Raw genomic sequence first — 17,430 nt, 5'->3', positions numbered from 1 at the left:
AAAAGGTCAGATTTAGTTTGTAAATTATCTGGATTTCTGTTTTGATTTAAAATAGTTTGACATTTTAAACAGCGGTTCTTTCATACCCTGTCTTACTGGTTTGTATAGATTGTCTCTTTTAAATGCCAGCTATTGACATTTAACACAAAGAGAAATCTGACCTCAGTCTGCTCAGCCCCCAACTGTGAGCCCCACAGTCTACTCCTTAGTGCCAATTTACCACTTGCATAGTTTAATTTCAAGACTAAATTGCTGGCAGTAACTCCAATTTATATGACTATCTGCTAACTGCAGTGGTTACTACTATAATTCACCCCATAGGCACTACATGTTCTGAGATTTTTTTAGAGTATACAATTATATCTGAGTAGGGCTAAATCACTGCTCTCCTGAGTATGGGGAATGTGGTGACAAATTGCTTTGTGCACCCATCTCAGCTGTGTGGCTTAGAACACCAGCCAGCGCTGACCTGGCAGCCACATGCCACTGCCCCTGAAATCATCCAGGCTGTGCCCACTACCCCAACCCAGTAACAAGGATTGGGAATGTTCAGCTTCTGTTCCTCTTCCTCGAGTTCCCGCTGTGCTGGGCATGATCGAGGCTGAAGTCAGGGAGAAGCTTCTAAATATCTTTATCCATTACTTACAGACCACAATCTGGGGAGGGCCTAAGCAGGTCTGACTCGAAATGAGTGAGTCACTTCTGTTCACAGTTTGCATGTGAGATCATCTCCAGTGCAGGTGACAATGCCCAGCCACAGTGATGTCTCCAGTGCTCCTTGTGACAGCTGGCTTGTGTGTAGGAGCTAGAAAAGCAGTTAGGAGCAGAAAAACAATGCCTATTCCATAGCCAGTGCATACCTGACAGAGCAGCCTGCAGACTCATATTAAAGCAACAAAACCAAATAATGAACTGTGTTAACCAAAAGAATAAAAATGAGTGTGCTTCTGGTCTTATCTAGAAACTAGTGGATTGCTTTTCCATTTCGGGTGTTTAAAATGGATTTTAAATAATTTGCTATTGCAAGTTACCATTTTATTTTCAAACTAAAACTGGAAGCTCTTTGTTTGGTTATTTCACTAGTCCTGAAGTTCCTGCTCAGAGACAGAGTGGATATGCTTACCTCCCTCCCCATAAAGGCTATTAATTTTAGAGATGTTACAGAATAAAAGCAGAGAAGTTGTTAAAACATACAGATGTGATTTTAGAGAATGGTACTTCATAGCACAGTCTGCCCTGTGGAGGTACAAGTACTGACATGCAGAAACCATAGCAAGTAAACACTGTTCTATTGCAAGACGTAAGTAAGCATCTTTAGAAAAAGAAAGAAAGCCAAGATGTCTGATTCCAGCAGCATAGATGTGAAATAACATATTTTCTTCCAATGTGGCTGTCACTGGAAACTCAAGCTTTTTAACTGTATATGGTTTTGCATCACTATGACTGTTACATTAACAAAGGACCACATCCTGTTCTCAGCTGTACCAGTTTGTTCTTCTCCCACCTTATTTTCCCCCTCCAGTTTAGAGGTTTGATCACTTCTAATTCATGGCATGATTAGAGTTTAATGTTTTCTAACTCAAAGGTTTTGGTCAGTTTGGGAGATCTGCAGAGCATTTCTCATAATCAAGAAAAGAACACATACCATGAATATTAGTTCCTGTATGGAGTCCTTTTAAAGCACCTATACCTCATGAATACAAATGAACCTGCTATTAACCGATTTTTCAGAGTATTCTTTGTATTAGATTTTTCTTCTGATGGGCAAGTGTATTGATTCCGTTTTTATTTATCAAGAAGAAGGAGGAGTAATTTTACAGGGACTTTATGCTTTACGGTAATTTCAGCCCCAGTGCAACAGGGCACTGACTAAAATGAAAGCAGCAGCTCGAAAGTCTGAAATTAAGCACATGCTTACTTTTATTGACAGCAAAACGTATTCTCCAGAGCCCTAATTATTTACTGGCATTTGTATGAGGCAGTTGAAATACTACCTTTACTTTGTTACTTTCAGACAAAGGGCAGCATCTTCATTTAGTAGTATTTTTATCTGGGGCATAAGGGAGGTTACTGCCATTAATTTTACTGGCATATTTCCAAGATGCTTTTTTTTAAGCCAACATTCAAATAAATCTATGTATTCTGTCCTCTGTTGTTCAGAATTATATATATTTTTTATGTAATTCCCAGGAAAATAGCTATGGCAATGCTCAGTAATTTCCAGGGAGAATTTTAGTTTCAGTCTCACCTGAAAGCCACAAAAAACAGAAGGTGGTAGAGACAGTGCATAGACACATTTGCTGTACATTGGGGAAATTCAGACAGGTCTCAACATGAACTTCCCACAGCATCTAGTATATGCTCATTTGCCAGTGTAAGAGTCCTTCAGAAAGTATATTCCCTTGTGTTTATTCCTTTAGTCATGCCACTTTTCTGAGGAAGCACTGGGCTTTCCAAAGGAAATAAGAGATTTTGGACTGTGGTCTAAGAGATTATCTACCTTCCATTCAGAAATAGCTAAAATTTTACAATAACATGTCCTTTTAAATGTACTTCTTAACTATGTTACCACATTGTTATTTAAAATAAACACTACAGCTATCAGCCTGATAAAATGCATGTTTGAACTTGTTATGGTATCACCAATCTAGTTACTGGGAAGACTTTCAACATTGTTTGCTGCAGAGCGGTCCTAAAATACTGACGCACTGCAAAGTTGTTTTAAAAATTATGGCAGAATTAAATATATTATTGCTGGTAAGAAATTCACTTGTGCTTCAGAATTACTCCTGGACTTAACTTGGCTTTGCTGCACTTGGCACCATTTTTATATACCATGAAGGACTTGCATTTAAATTTGAATATTGATTTTGTACTGCCACTCAGTGCTCTTTTGTGAAAAATGCATAGTAGCCATGCTATTAATCTCCTCTAATTAAATATTTAAACTGCCTAAGAAATTCCTCTGCTACCTAATAAAAATTTATGAATAAAATGAATATTAAAGTAGTAATCCCCAAGAAATCAGATAGCACTGCAATTAACAGTCAATTTGTTAAAGCATTAACCAACCATTAGTTCTCCTCATGATTTTGGCTTTTAAAATAGCCACTAACCACTAATCGACAAATTGGTGATGGTGAAATTTGGGATTGAACAGAACTGGAAGAGATTAGTGAAATCCTGTCACAGTCTTTAAAAGATCCACTGTTTGTTGCTGTTTTGGTAATCAGATTTTCTAGAGGTTTGCATAATCTAAACCTGAAATAGTTTAAATGTTATATATTTGCTTTTTTTGTCTCTGTTTTCTGTCATTTCCTCCACCCCCGCCCTCCACCTTCTCCTTAGGAATTGTACACAAAGGAAACGGTGAAAACATGTTCATTTCCCAGCAGCCACCAGTCATCTCAACCGTGATGGGCAATGGACACCAGAGAAGTGTCTCTTGCTCAAACTGCAACGGTCTCGCACTCAACAGCAAACTCTTTGCCCCGGTTGCTCTTGCTTCTGGGCCTGATGGGAGTGTGTATATTGGAGACTTCAATTTTGTCAGACGGATCTTTCCCTCTGGAAACTCAATTGGTATATTGGAATTAAGGTAAAAATAAAAATTAAAAAAAATTAGCTTTCTCTGGCTAGTGTTGATTATCCTGGCTTCTTAAGTGGCCTTTAAACAGGTTTTGTGTAATGAATTTCTATAAAGTGTAGAAGTAATGGAGCTGTTTTAATTCCTGTGAGATTTTTCATAGGTTTTCTCAAAAAGTTAAAATACTCCATGAAGTGTATTTTTTAAGGCAACTGTCATAATTCGGTTGCAAATATGTGCAGGTCACAGCATTATGGCTGAAGACAGACTTATGTTTAAAATCAATACGTCTAAATTGCTCCTCATCTATAACAGAGAATATGACTTGAGTTTAAGCAGAGCAGAGGAAACATGGCATTGCAGACTGACGTATTTCAGGCTGGGCCTGTGACACCATTAATGACTTCCCTACAATTATGACTCCAGCTTCCTGTTCCCTCTCAGGACCAGAGGGGAAGGCAGGAAAGATTTCAGACATTGGTAAACTAAATTTCTCTTACTTACCACCCATGAATCTCCAACTAGCTAATACTGCTGGTGATAACATTTTGTTCTGATTGTTCAGAGTTAACTTGGTAATGTGTAGTTGGTGGAAAGGAAGCAGTTTAAGAGAAAGAAATAATACTGATTACCAGGATAAACAATATTTGTTATTGGGATACAGCTCTGTGAGAAGTTAGGAAGAGAATGCAGCTTTGTTCACAACTAACATTTCTTTTCTCCTTTTCTTTTTTAAACCTGAACTGACCTCTCTTACCAGGAACAGAGACACAAGACACAGGTAAGTAAAACACAGTAATAGTAACCTGTGACCCATGTTTGAGGAAACAGTCTTATAAAAGTCATTTTAGAAGTCTAGATATAGAAAAATGTGCAAAATTTATACATAGAAACAAATTTAATACATAAAAACATTAATCAAATTCACCTTTTTTTATGGTAAAGTAGGTTTGATTTGTTCCCTTTGAAGGAAGGAAATCTCCCTCTAGAAGTTAGTTTGCTGATCACAAAGCAGAGATGGAGAGGTTTAAACTCGGAAGCTAGGAATGCATTTCATAGTTGTCATATGCATCTCACATGGTGTTTGAATGATCATAGATATAACCAGACAAGAAAAGTGGAGTTTTAGCAACACAGAGATAACAAAAAAAGGCTTCCAAGTCACACAGAAGTACTGTGCTTTAGCAGTTTTAGGACACTATAAACTTTAAAGCCTGCCACAGTTATAGAGGGTGCACAGCAGGCCCCAGAACTGAGGATGATGTTATTGCATCACAGCTCAGTTCTTGCATCTCCAGCTAAAGCAAGCTGCTTTCCTCCTTTCCAGTAGCATTTTGGTATTGCAGTGTAGGGATTTCTTCAAAAGGACAAACGCTGCACGTTGGGTTTCTGCGACAGACGGTGAGAGAGTTGGTTCTACCAACCCAGCTGCAGAAATGATGTTGCAGGCTACAATAAGTGTATCCTTAGAAATGAACTTCTAAGCATTTTTACTTACATGAAATAAATAAACCAGCACTATCACAACCTGAGCTGGTAACTTCATGGCATGGTAGGAAGCAGAGTGTGGACTAAACACGTGTTTGCAGAATGAGAGTGCTGGTTCAAATGACTCGGTTGAGTCACAATACTATGGAGTACTATTGATTATCTGCCAGCCTGCTTACAGATGATCCCACATCTCATGTTTTGCAATGAAAACTTAAAAAGAAAAAATAATTCCTAGTTGGTAAGTGCAAGGTTCTTTTTCTAACTGAAGGATTGTTTCTATTCGCTTTTATTCTAAACTGACCAGTATCTTTGTAAACTAAAGCAGCAAACTCAACATGCTTATTCTGTAATGTGTTCAGAACATGAATCGGGTTTTTAATTCAGGGGTTTCTTTTGTAAAGTATATATATATTTTTTTAATACCTTCTCGCTAGTACTAGTTTCTTGAGACAAATTTAAGCCTTATTCAATCTAGTTGTGACAATACTCAAGTACCCAGCCCTATTAATTACAGAAATAATTGCCTCTGTGAGTACTCTGTCCAAGTGAAATCTGCAGAAAATTGGAGGAAATCACTTGAAGTTAATACAGACTTTGAGGTTATGTGGGAGTACTCAGCAGTCTCACTGTATGCCATTCTCTTGAGGCTTTGAAGGCCAGAGTCATGGTGGAAATTTCTAGGATGCTCAAAGAAACAAGTGGAAGCAACAACTAAAGGTGTCAGAGGCTCGTGACAGTCCAAGCAGGAAAAGGCTTCAAAATGCAGTTTCTCAACACAACTTTTAGTCTCCAAATAAGTAGTGAAAAAGGGTTCTTTTCCCCAAAACAAAGAAAATACTGCGTAAAACTGGGTAGAGTTTGGAGACCAGTAAACAGGCCACTGATCTTACATTTAGCTGTTAAAAACCATTTATCACATTTCTTTTTCTTGTCATCAGGATTCTTATTAAGAAATTACAAAGTGGCTTAATAACTGGTAAAAATGGAAACTAGGCGTTGGGGTTACAGGGTAAAATTTTACTACAGGATAGTAATATCCTGTCCTGGAAAGTTAATTGTAAATCCTAGTCTCCTTGATAAAGTTTTTAATAGGCTCACTGAAATAAACTCAGATTTAGATTTGATGGCAAACTTCTGCAAAGAGAGTGGGTATTTGATTTTGTTCCATTTTTTACTAATACTCTTTAAATTTAAACATTTCAGTATGCAAGGCTTTAAGTGTAAACATCAAGAGTTTTCTAACAGCCGGTCTATTAAATGTAATGACAAGGATGACAGAAAATGTGTCTACAAGGAGAGTACATAATGACCCCTCGTTCTCTGCAGTTTCTGCATGATGAACTATAAGCTTAACATCTAGAATTCTCCTTGAAACTTTTTCCACAGCAGTTTTTTATTAAAAAGTCATCTTCTGGCTGGCCTGTCTCTTCTGAGCTCACTCCAGAGAGCACATATGACAGTTAATGTTTTCAACAAACAAAATTTTATAATACTGGTGATAATTCAGCATTAATTGCTTTTCGGTCATCCTCTTACTCATCTTTACCACTATCCTTGCATTCCCTGTGTTTCCTTCGACTGTTTCTCACCTCTGTTTCCCAACTGTGGGAAAATATCTTTCCTTATATTTCCCCCTTCTGTCTTTTATAGATGTTTATGACTAAGGTTGGCTTTAAGCCACTCAAGCTTGTGGCCCTGTCCTCAGAGATGATGAGTAGGTTTTGGCCCTTTTTGGATGGAGAATGAGAAGTGAGGGCAGTTAAGTCCAAGCTCTATCATATTTATCATGGTACAGCATTAGCCGTACCACTTATGAATGGAAAGAAGATTTCAGCTGATCATTTGTTAGAACTTTCTTAGAAATATATAGAGTACACAGTAGATTGCTTAACAAAATATATTGGTTATTATTTTTTACATTGTTTTGCAGCATTGCTCAATAAGGTAGAACTGTCTAATAGATGATTAATAAAGATTAGTATCTGCCTCGGCCAAGCAAAGACTTATTTAAAGAGTCTCCATCAACCTGAAATCAAATCAGTAACATTAAGTCAGTATCCTCTCAGACATTATATACCTGTCCTGGAGCCTCTGCCTGTTCTTCAGTTTTATTTTATCTAGATTCTTCTTCTTCTGGTTTGTTGTGGCGTGAAAAGCCAGCCCTGCAGAAGGAGCAGTACACAGAGCATTGGAAAACCCACCCAAAGCAGAACTGACAAAACTGAGAGGAGTAACTAATTTCCTAAAGGAAAGGTCCATGTAGAGTTACAAGGGATGGGGGCTGGGCAGTGTCTTGTCTCCTCCTCCCCGACAGGTGAAACCACCCAAGCAGTGGTAAAACCAGTGCCTGAGCACCAAACCACTCGCATTGGACATTGGTCTGCCTGTCTCCTACACTTTCAGTAAATGACTGTGTTATTTAAAGGAGCTACACTTATCTAGGATTTTATTTTATTGTCTACACTGCAGTCACCAGGCACAGGAAACTAGCATGGTGTGTCATGTGCTTAGGCAATTTCCTCAAACTGGAAATTAACTTTCCACTCAGAAAGAAACAAAAAGTCTTACTGGTTAATAAGATGCAGCCCAGTTCTCTGGCTAGAATTTATGATCCTCACTATGTAATTAACATATGTAAATATTTTTAAATAACATTTTATAATCTCAATAAGGCACTTCAGTGCATGAATTATGGTGCATTAATTCATGTCTAGATGCACTGACAGTACTTGGCCTTCTGCCTTGCTCCTGACAATACAGTCAGCATGAATTAAGGCACCATATTTCACACCTTCATATCTCCTAAGGTTTAGAAACAGATAAAAATAACCAGGAGTGGGTATTTGTGCCCATGCAGAACAGTCTGTGCTTCACTTTGCTGCAAGTCATAGGTTTGTTTTCAGTGCCAAGAGTAACAGGAGTTAGCAGGTATAGAAAAATTACCTTGCTTTTGATAGTAATGTTTATAACTAAGCTGAAGTCACTCTAGTGATCTTTACTCTAGTAAACACACTCTAGTGTGCTGGGTTGCTTGGTACTAGTGGACTGTCTCCACCAATACCTCTCTGCAGAAGCTCACTGTCTGGGATGTAGTTTGCTGGTCAGGCTCTACAGCTGGTACTGGTCCCTTCCTGCTCAGCTGTGGTGTTTGCATGAGGTGCAGTAGAGCTGGTCGCAGTTATGCTTCTGTCATCTCTGAAGCTTTGAACAGATATCTGCAGAAGTGTTATGCTACCATGAACAGAGATCAAAAAGAAAAAGAATTTAACTTTGATGCTCTTCTCTTCTCTTTAGTACCAGCCCTGCACATAAATACTATTTGGCTGTTGACCCAGTGTCAGAATCCCTTTACTTGTCAGATACCAACACCAGAAAAGTATACAAGGCAAAATCTCTCATTGAAACAAAGGATCTGGCCAAAAATGCAGACGTGGTGGCAGGAACGGGTGATCAGTGCCTTCCGTTTGACCAGAGTCACTGTGGAGATGGTGGAAAGGCATCCGAGGCTTCTCTCAACAGTCCAAGAGGTAAGAAAAGAGAGTCTCTGAAGTACTTGGTATTGGTCATCTATCATTTTGCTTTTATTTACAAACTTAAATGCAACTGAAAGTAAAGAAATGGGTTAGAGGTGATGTTTTAACCAACTATAAGTACATAAAGTTCACTCGTGTTTTTATACAACCAGCCCTTTATGGGAGGGAGTAGCATGAGCAGCGACCTCCAGCTACTGTCCTCTGAAATAGAATCATAGAATGGTTTGGCTTGGAAGCAATTTTAAAGATCATCTAGTTCCAACTCTCCTGCCTAGGCAGGGACACTTTCCACCACACCAGGTTGCTTGAAGCCCCATCCAACCTTGCCTTGAGCACTTCCAGAGGTGGGGCTTCCATAACCTCCCTGGGCAGCCTGTGCCAGTGTCTCACCACCCTCACACTCAAGAATTTCCCCCTCATGTCCAACCTCAATCTCCCTCTGCCAGTTTTGATCCATTCCCCCTTGTCCTATCATTATTCAATCTGGTGAAAAGCCCCTCCCCAGCTTTCCTGTAGCCCCTTCAGGTACTGGAAGGCCACTGTAAGGTCTCCTCAGAGCCTTCTCTTCTCCAGCCTGAACAGCCCCAACTCTCTCAGCCTGTCTTCATATGAGTGGTGCTCCAGCCCTCTGATCATCTTCGTGGCCCTTATCTGGAGTCACTCATAAGAGCTCTGTGTCCCTCCTGTGTTGAACTGGACACAGTGCTCCAGATGGGGTCTCACAAGTGAGGAGTAGAGGGATAGAATCACCTCCCTCGCCCTGCTGGCTCTAAAGCAGCTGATCACCCTCAACTCCCACTGAAATTTCTGGAGCAAAAGGCAGGTCCATGGCAGAACCCAGAATGGGCTTTTAACGTGCTCCACTGCAGCAGACTGCTCCCTCCAAATGACTAGCTCAAAGGAAGGGGTCTGATTATTTTTCATGAGCTAATGAGGAAGCATGTATCAGTAGGAGATTAGAATGTATATCCAGGTAGGAACATCTCTAAGCCAAGCAAATAATCCTGTTTTAAGGCTTAGCTAGAGATATTGTAATTATAGAGTGACTTTAACATGCCTTTAATGATAGAAAGTAAGTGTGAGGTAAGAACAAATAAATGTTAATCTTCAGGAAGCTAATTAATGTAATGAATCAATTTTTAAAATAGCAGAAAACAAAGCTTTTCAGATCTGTTAGCAGGAAAATTATCAATATTTCATTGCTGATTACAATTGTTTATATCTAATTACAATACAATGAGTTGTTCTATTATTTTTGGGGAAGTATGTTGGTGAAAATTTGTAACATGCTATTTACTTTAAAAATACCCATGCATAGGTTCTTTAACAGAAGGTTCTAGCCTTAAAGAATTTAAGAGGAATAAAAGTATATTTCCTGAGTTCTGGGATAGCCAGAAAATATAAAATAAATTAACTGTTAGCAGAGAATGGCTCATGTATTGGCAAATTCAGGTAATGACTCCCAGCTGCTTTTGATTTAGGCATCTACTCTAAATTATATCAGTTTGAAATTGTCAGATGTGTTATGTTTTGGATTTTAATCTCAAGGGACTGTGGGCTGCCACGTGGTCTTTTCATACATGGCCTAGCAAACTGCAGCATCCACCTGTGGTCCATACCATTTGCAAAATTGTAAGAAATACCTACTTTGTAATCCCTGTGAAACTTAATCCAGTTTGGTAACATCCTCAGAAGTATGTAAATAAGTGGAAATTCAAATACTCTTTCTTCATTACTTTTCTGAATGAAAGTTCCTTTAAATGCTGTTTTAACTTTTTTGAGGTCCATGGCTTTTCTGCTTCACTGGGCTTGCAAGTAGGTTTTTGGGAGAGTCCTAGAGTATTATTTAATGATTTAAGGCTTTCATTAACTTTTATTTCTCATGATCTTTACTTGGCAAGACTGCCTTTGCCTTGTGACCAGGAATTAAACTCCAGATAGGAAACCAACATGAAGTCACACTAATCAATTATTATTTGATCCTCTTTCCACAACTTTTATTTTGCAGGTAACAAACATGTACCTTTTTTCAGTCTGCTTCCCCATCTCTGTGAAGGACTAGAGATGGAGCTTAGTGAACATTAATCTTCCACTATTCTATGTTGAGCTGACTTTCAAAGATGCTTTTAAACATGCATGGGTGATGTAGTTGAAATTTGAAGTTCAATATATTATTTTTACTGCAACTTTCTTTAATTCTGTAGAGATTTCAGACTAATGAGTCATGTAATAGATGACCAAATACTTAAGCAGAATGTGAAATGATACAAGGTGGGGACATAAAACAAGATCTGTGACAAGATGAATGCATTTATTACACAAGAAGATATTGAAAATGAAGAAGTAACTACACAAGATATTAATCATTGATAGAATTCTAATCACTTGAACTTTACTGAGTAACAGATTTTAATTTTGGGGTGTGGAATTTTGTTTGGTGGGTTTGGGGATTTTTTGAAAAAAAAAAAAATATTTATGGCTCATCCAGTCACCTACACTATGATTTAAACAATCTGAATTAATATTTATACTAAAGCACTACAGGATAGTTTCCTGATTTTAACTAGATTAGTCATTGAGTATTGGAGCAGTAAGAAGCCCTAAAACTGATAGAAGTGCCTGGGAGTTGTTCTCCTTAGCGAACTGCAAAGCCAATGCCTGGATCAGAGGCATTAAACACTTACCTACACTGCCCTTCTGAAATCAGTGAGCTTTAGGCATGTAAATAGATTTGCCTTTCCAAGCTTAATTGACAGAGGCAGTGAAAGGTTGAGACAATCAAGTTACCACATTTTTGCTGAGCTAAAGTGTCTCTTAGTCAGTTTAATAAGAAAAGTGTCTTAGATTAACATCTGATTCCAATTACCTTGTGTTTTGTGACCACCTCAGAGCATTCACTCAGGACAGCTGTGGTAGAAACACAGACCAAGTAACTTATGTGAAAACAACAGATGTCTCTGCTGACTGAGCCCTTAGCGTCAGAAGTGACTCACTGCATTTGGAAACCCAAGCACTAAACACAAAACTTTGAGTATCTAAGGTCCTGCAGTGACTGCTTTTTGACTCCTGCATCCAGACCAGACTCTAGAACTAGAAGATAGATGCACACACTGTCTGCAAGCTGTGTGTACAGCCAGGGCCTCCAGAAATTACAGACTGCATGCTGAGTGCAGAGTAGCTGAGTGTAGTGCAGTGACCTCACTACAGATGCAGTGACCTCAGAGTAAGCACCAGGGAAATGTGGAAGCCTGAAGTTCTATGCCTAAAAATATTTCATGCACAGCTGTAGCAAGAACCTGTTTCACTCAGACCCATGACCACGAACTAGCAACACGAAATCTTAAATTAAAAAATCAGTTCTGCAGTGTAGTTTTATTCATTTTGCTTGAAATTGCTTTAATAAGGAAATACTAATTTTAAAAAATCATTGTTTTGAAAATGTGTTTGCCCCAGTAGGTTACATCCTGAAATAATCAGTCGTGTTGCTCACCATCTGCAGCAATACTTTCTAAAGTAAATAAAGCTGTAGGAACAACTGCGCAGATTAAACCTTTACATTTGTCAAATGACAGTAGCTCATTAAAGGCCTGCTCCTGCTTGTCTAAAAGATTCCTGTTACCTTCAGTGGGATGCAGAGTAAATTCCTAATATAGCCTTTTGTGAAAACAAGACCCTTTTGTCATAGGTAGTGATCAATAGTGTTTATTCAGCAATCTTTGCTATTCTGTAAATTTTTAAGACCTTTTCAACATTTCCATAGAATTCAAACAGGAAAGTAGAATGAGGAGAGGTGTTTCATTAGCAATGCATAAAGAAGTAGACAAACCAAGGTGATTTGCAGCCTCAAATAATTGTCATGGATGCATCCTAGAACCAGCAGAAAATTCATGCCATTTTTTATTCAGAAAAATGTCTTCCTTATTTTTTTCTTCAGTAGTCTTTGCTACCTATGATTTCAGAAATGTGGGAATCTTGTAGAACATTTAAGGTAAACTTTTTGGAGTTTCCCTAAATTTCATCCAACCTTCATCTGAATGCATAAGCCATTCACTTTCTGCTAACCATTGTCAGCAGAGTGACCCCAGCCCTCATGTTTCAGGCTGGAGGCAGGACACTTTCATCCACAGTCAGTGGTTTAAATTGCTGTTTGCTCCTACTTTGCTGATATGCATATGAAGAGAACAGCACTCAAGGACTCAGGTTGGATTCTGGCTGACAAAGTACTGCTGAATATTTTGCCACTAGTACGGAGACAGTAATGTAGTAAAGATGACAGAGATCACAAAGCAACAGACTGCAAATCACTTGAATCATATTTTGAGTGGTGTATTATGGTAACCTATAAATAACTAATTGCATAAAATTGCTTTATTAGTTGCTAGATGGCAGCTTTAATTAAAAGCACCGGAGACATTTAGAAGTTTAGAAATGGATGGCATGTAATTTGCCCTTTTACCAACCATAAAATGGTAATTAACCAATTTGATTCACTTCTTCCTATTAAAAGTTTTATGAGAATTGCAAGTTTCTTCTAAATACAGTTTTTCTTCAGCAGAAGGTGGCATTCTCTTTTATCAGTCCTCACCAGTAGTTTTAGGTATTCTTTTATAAATTCTTTAGAAGTTTAATTAGAAGTTTTCAGTTTAAAATGCTCATTTGCAAAGTTTTAGCTGAGCAAAAATGTAGTATTTCAAGAAGTGAGAAACATATAGCTCTAGCTGCTGTTTATTGATGTGTTCAAAAAGGATTTGTTCCCAAAAAGAGTCTCTTAGAACACAAGTGCAGGCTATGATAGGTCTGGGGAGGGAAGAAAATACTTTAATTGGGAATTTACTGTATTACTTTTAATCCATATTTTTAGAATCTTGAAATGCCTAAATTTCTAGACTGAAATGTTATGTTTAATAATCATATATATTTTGAATTTGTACCTATGAGAACTACACACAAAAGTTATCAGTTTGCTTTCAAAGTGTTATTTGCATTGGTAATTGTGTATGTATGTGCACTAAGGCAGATACGTCAAGGAAAATAACTCTTTAACCAAAATTATTCCTAAGGACATATAACAGGGTAGGCTATAGTCAGCCTTCTGTGTTCATCATGGTAGTGCTTAGCCCATCTCTTAAGTACTATTTTGTGCAGAAAACAGTTATAAAGACCAGAACTTCTGCAGAGTCTTTCTAGTGATGATACTTGGTAGCCATGTGTGATTGCAGTAAGATCAGTTCATTTTCAGAGTTAAAATTTAAATGGTTCTGATCAAAAGACATCTAAGTGTGACAAATATTGTTCCAAGATGTCTGTGCATAAATCCGCTTGAGATGGATGTTCATAAGAGCTACTGTTTTACGTTCAGGTACAAAATGTAGTCCTATATAAGACAGTTCCAATGACTAAACATGGCTAAAAATAGTCCTTCGGTACAATCACGTTACTCAGAAAAACAGATTGTGCTCAGCCCTGAGTCAAAGAGCAATACTAAATTCTTGCACAAGTTTATTTTGTCTTTACTCAGACATCAGTGTTTAATGAAGAGTCTCTTAAGGTAGGTCTGTCACTTGTGCAAAAGGTCACGTTTGTGCCCAAAGACTGTGTCAGCTGGGTACGCAGTTTAGTGCTACAGTTCCTTCAAAAAACTGGATCAGATTGAGAGCCTAACACAAACTACATCTCATTCTCTGGGCAAAGAAAAGATATCTTAAAGTGACCTTTTTTACTCACTCATGGAGTGAGCAGTGTTCCTACTTGCACTCAGTGCAATTCATTACACTTAGCGTGCTCAGGTTTCCTCTCCGAGTTTCTTGGTGATTAAAGCACAATTGAAGTGCTGCATGTGATTTGATTCTGCATTACATTGTACGTCAGAAAAGGATTAAAAATAAGCTCTTAGAGTACAGATTATGTGAAGCATCATGCAAGATGTGACAGGAGCATTAATAAATCCAACTCTAATAATGAATAAATTGGGACAGTTTAGCCAGAAATCTGTTTTGTTTTCCAGTGGATGCCTTATATAGGGTATTTGTCTGAGAGTTAAATGTAGAAGTACTTTTTTTAAAGTTACAAAGTCATGTCATTTCAGGAAACAGAAGTAAGCACTGGAAATAGTAGTTTGTTGTTGAACATGCAGACACTGATACTTGAAGAAGCTGGCTTATTAGAAATTTAATGTCTTCAGTACAAATACTGAAGACAGGGGCTTGTTCATGCCATCACACTGGCATGTGTGCTTCCCTTGCAGATTGCCTTTCTGCAATGACTGGAGAGCAAAATGTATGCTGTTAATGTTAAAGAATCTTTGACTTTCTTATATAGGCAGTGTTTGAAATCCATTCAGCAACACAGCTGAGTAGCTGTATTTCATTGCAGCATAATTTTTTATTTTTATATAATGGCTGGTTTGCAGCCAACACAGCCATCTGTTCACAGGGAAATTGCGTAAAACAGAAGATGCACTTGCCCTAGTGATAGATCCTGGCCTCATCTTATCCATGGCATGGATCCGATCCAGGGCTGCACTGCCCAGGTCAGAAGCACAGCTCCTTGCTGTGCAGCACTGCCCTGCTGCAAAGGCAGACTAAGACACAGGATGAGTGCTGTATTTACCCCTCTCATCAGGTTTCTCTCACCTTCCCTGCCACAGCAGACCAGCATGGCTGTGGCTTCTTAAAAAGAGTCTTGAAGAGACTCTCAGGAGGCTAGAAGAAGGCTGGGACTGAATCACAGAATCATAGCATCATTTTGATTGGAAAAGACCTTTAGATCATCAAGTCCAACCACTAACCTAGCACTGCCAAGTCCACCACTAAACCATGTCCCTCAGCACCACATCTTTTAAGTATTTCCAGAGACAGTGACTCCACCATTTCTCTGGACAGCTTGTTCCACTGCCTGACAACCCTTTTGGTGAAGAATTTTTTTCCTCATATCCAGTCTAAACCACCTCTGGCACAACTTGAGGCCATTTCCTCTTGGTCTATCACTGCTAACTTGGGAGAAGAGACCAACACCCACCTCGCTATAACCTCCTTTCAGGAAGTTGTAGATGGCAATAAGTCTGAAGAGACTTTTGCCTCCAGTCTTCACACATCCCTGAAGAAAAAAGCCTAGAAAAATTTACTAGCAGCTTTTCCATGTATTAATAATTCCTATGCTTCAGCTTTACAGCATGAAGCTGACCAGAGCAGGAGAAAGTCTGGACAGGAACCCCTAAGTGAGAGCAGCAGGAGGTGCCTCAGGGCCTGGCTCCTCCTGCTCTCTGGTCCTGAACTGTGGTAGCAGCATCAACACAGCCCTTCTCATTTTCTGAAGAGAAAATTTATCCATGTATAAACTAAACTTTAGATCATGACTCAAGCCTTTATAAACTATTGTCAAGAAGGCTTCTGCAGATGTCTAGCTGCACCACAGAAGGCAGAGTCCTGTGAGTGTGGTTTGCTCTGTTGGTTTCTGCCATGTGAATTTCCTCAGAATAACATTTGGAAAAACTTAATCAGATTTATATACTGGCTGTTATATGGTCATTAATAACCAAGCTGAATTTCTTTTTGCTTTAATTGGGGCTTTGAGTGAATGTTTTAATAGCTTATTTGTGTCAGAAGAGATTTTCCAGTTTGCTCCCCATACCTAACTTTTGTTTCTGAGAAGGCAGCTGGCCCTTGGCTCCAGCCCTGCAGACACATCTAATTCTGGCCTTTTCTGTGCACAGGTCTATTCAGTGCAGTCTTTTGAGTGTGCATGAGGGACAGAAATTGTATGCCTTGACAAAATCTGGAACACAGTGGTCACCCCCCAATGCCAAAAAAAAACCTTCTTAGATACATTCATTACCTCAGCTCACCTTCAAACCTTCAGCCTTCTGGATTTGTAGTTGAAGCAGAAGCAGATAACATCCATGAGCTTGCCAGTCATCCTGTATTTTCCAAAAGCACCATTAGTCTCTAATTAAAACGTAAAGCTCCTCTGAGGGAGCCAGGGGCCTGGGGAGACTGTCCCCCCTTCTCCCAACCCCATGGGGGATCTGTGTTCCCTATCAGAGCTTCCTGGTCCTGCCCCTGCCCCCCAAGACTACTTACCCTTCCTTGCCCCTGGCTACAGCTGCTCCTATAAAATTAAAGTATAAGGAAATGGGACTGGGAAGTGAGGGAATTTGGTTTATGTTTTTTTTTCTGTTTTAATGGTTTGTGGAACTGCTGTCTGTGATCCTAAACTGGTGAGCAGACAAGTGTTCTGTAACTCAGATTACATGCAGCCTTCAGTTGTGCTCAGTGCAGGGGACAAAAATCAAGAACCATATATACCACTGTCCGATCCATCTGTTCAAGTCCTCTGCCTTTCATTCTGTATAGCAGAACAGAAATTCATTATTAAAAGAGCTTGGCTGTGCACAGCAGCTGCTATAATTGCAAAGTTATGCAACTTTAAATGGGAATTCATGAAGTAGTTTAAAGCAAGAAATTGAGCAGTTTTGGTAGAAAGGTTTTCACAAACCTAACATGAATAGAAGTGCTTTTCTAGCTATATTTTCTTCATTTCAGATAAAAAAAAGATCTTACTTACAGTTCATGCAATATAGAGAAGTCTAACAAATTGAATGCAGCAAGAACTCTGCCGAAAGTGTTAGATTGGTACATACCAGGACCAGGCATGAGTTGTGACATGGCTGTAGTACACATTGCTGGTGGAATGCAGCAAGCCCTCTGTGCCTCAGTTTCCCCACTGAAATACAGAAGACCATGGTCTTTGCATAGCCTTCACATTGGTTTCAGGGTCCATCTCTCCTGTGTGGTGGTAGAACTGCAGTAGCTCCTGCTGGAG

At 38.9% G+C, this 17,430-nt stretch overlaps 1 protein-coding gene across 1 annotated transcript in view; it reads left to right on the top strand.

The window, feature by feature from the left end:
- Positions 1-17,430, top strand: part of TENM1 (teneurin transmembrane protein 1) — a 227,434-nt gene that overhangs the window by 164,191 nt on the left and 45,813 nt on the right. The window contains 3 exon segments of the mRNA XM_009997127.1: positions 3,349-3,598; positions 4,347-4,367; positions 8,372-8,604. Coding sequence (XP_009995429.1) covers positions 3,349-3,598; positions 4,347-4,367; positions 8,372-8,604 — 504 coding nt within the window.

Source organism: Chaetura pelagica, unplaced genomic scaffold, assembly GCF_000747805.2.
Source record: "Chaetura pelagica isolate M959 unplaced genomic scaffold, ChaPel_1.0 scaffold344, whole genome shotgun sequence".
Lineage (NCBI taxonomy): Eukaryota > Metazoa > Chordata > Aves > Apodiformes > Apodidae > Chaetura > Chaetura pelagica.
This window is presented reverse-complemented; position numbering and strand designations above follow the sequence as displayed.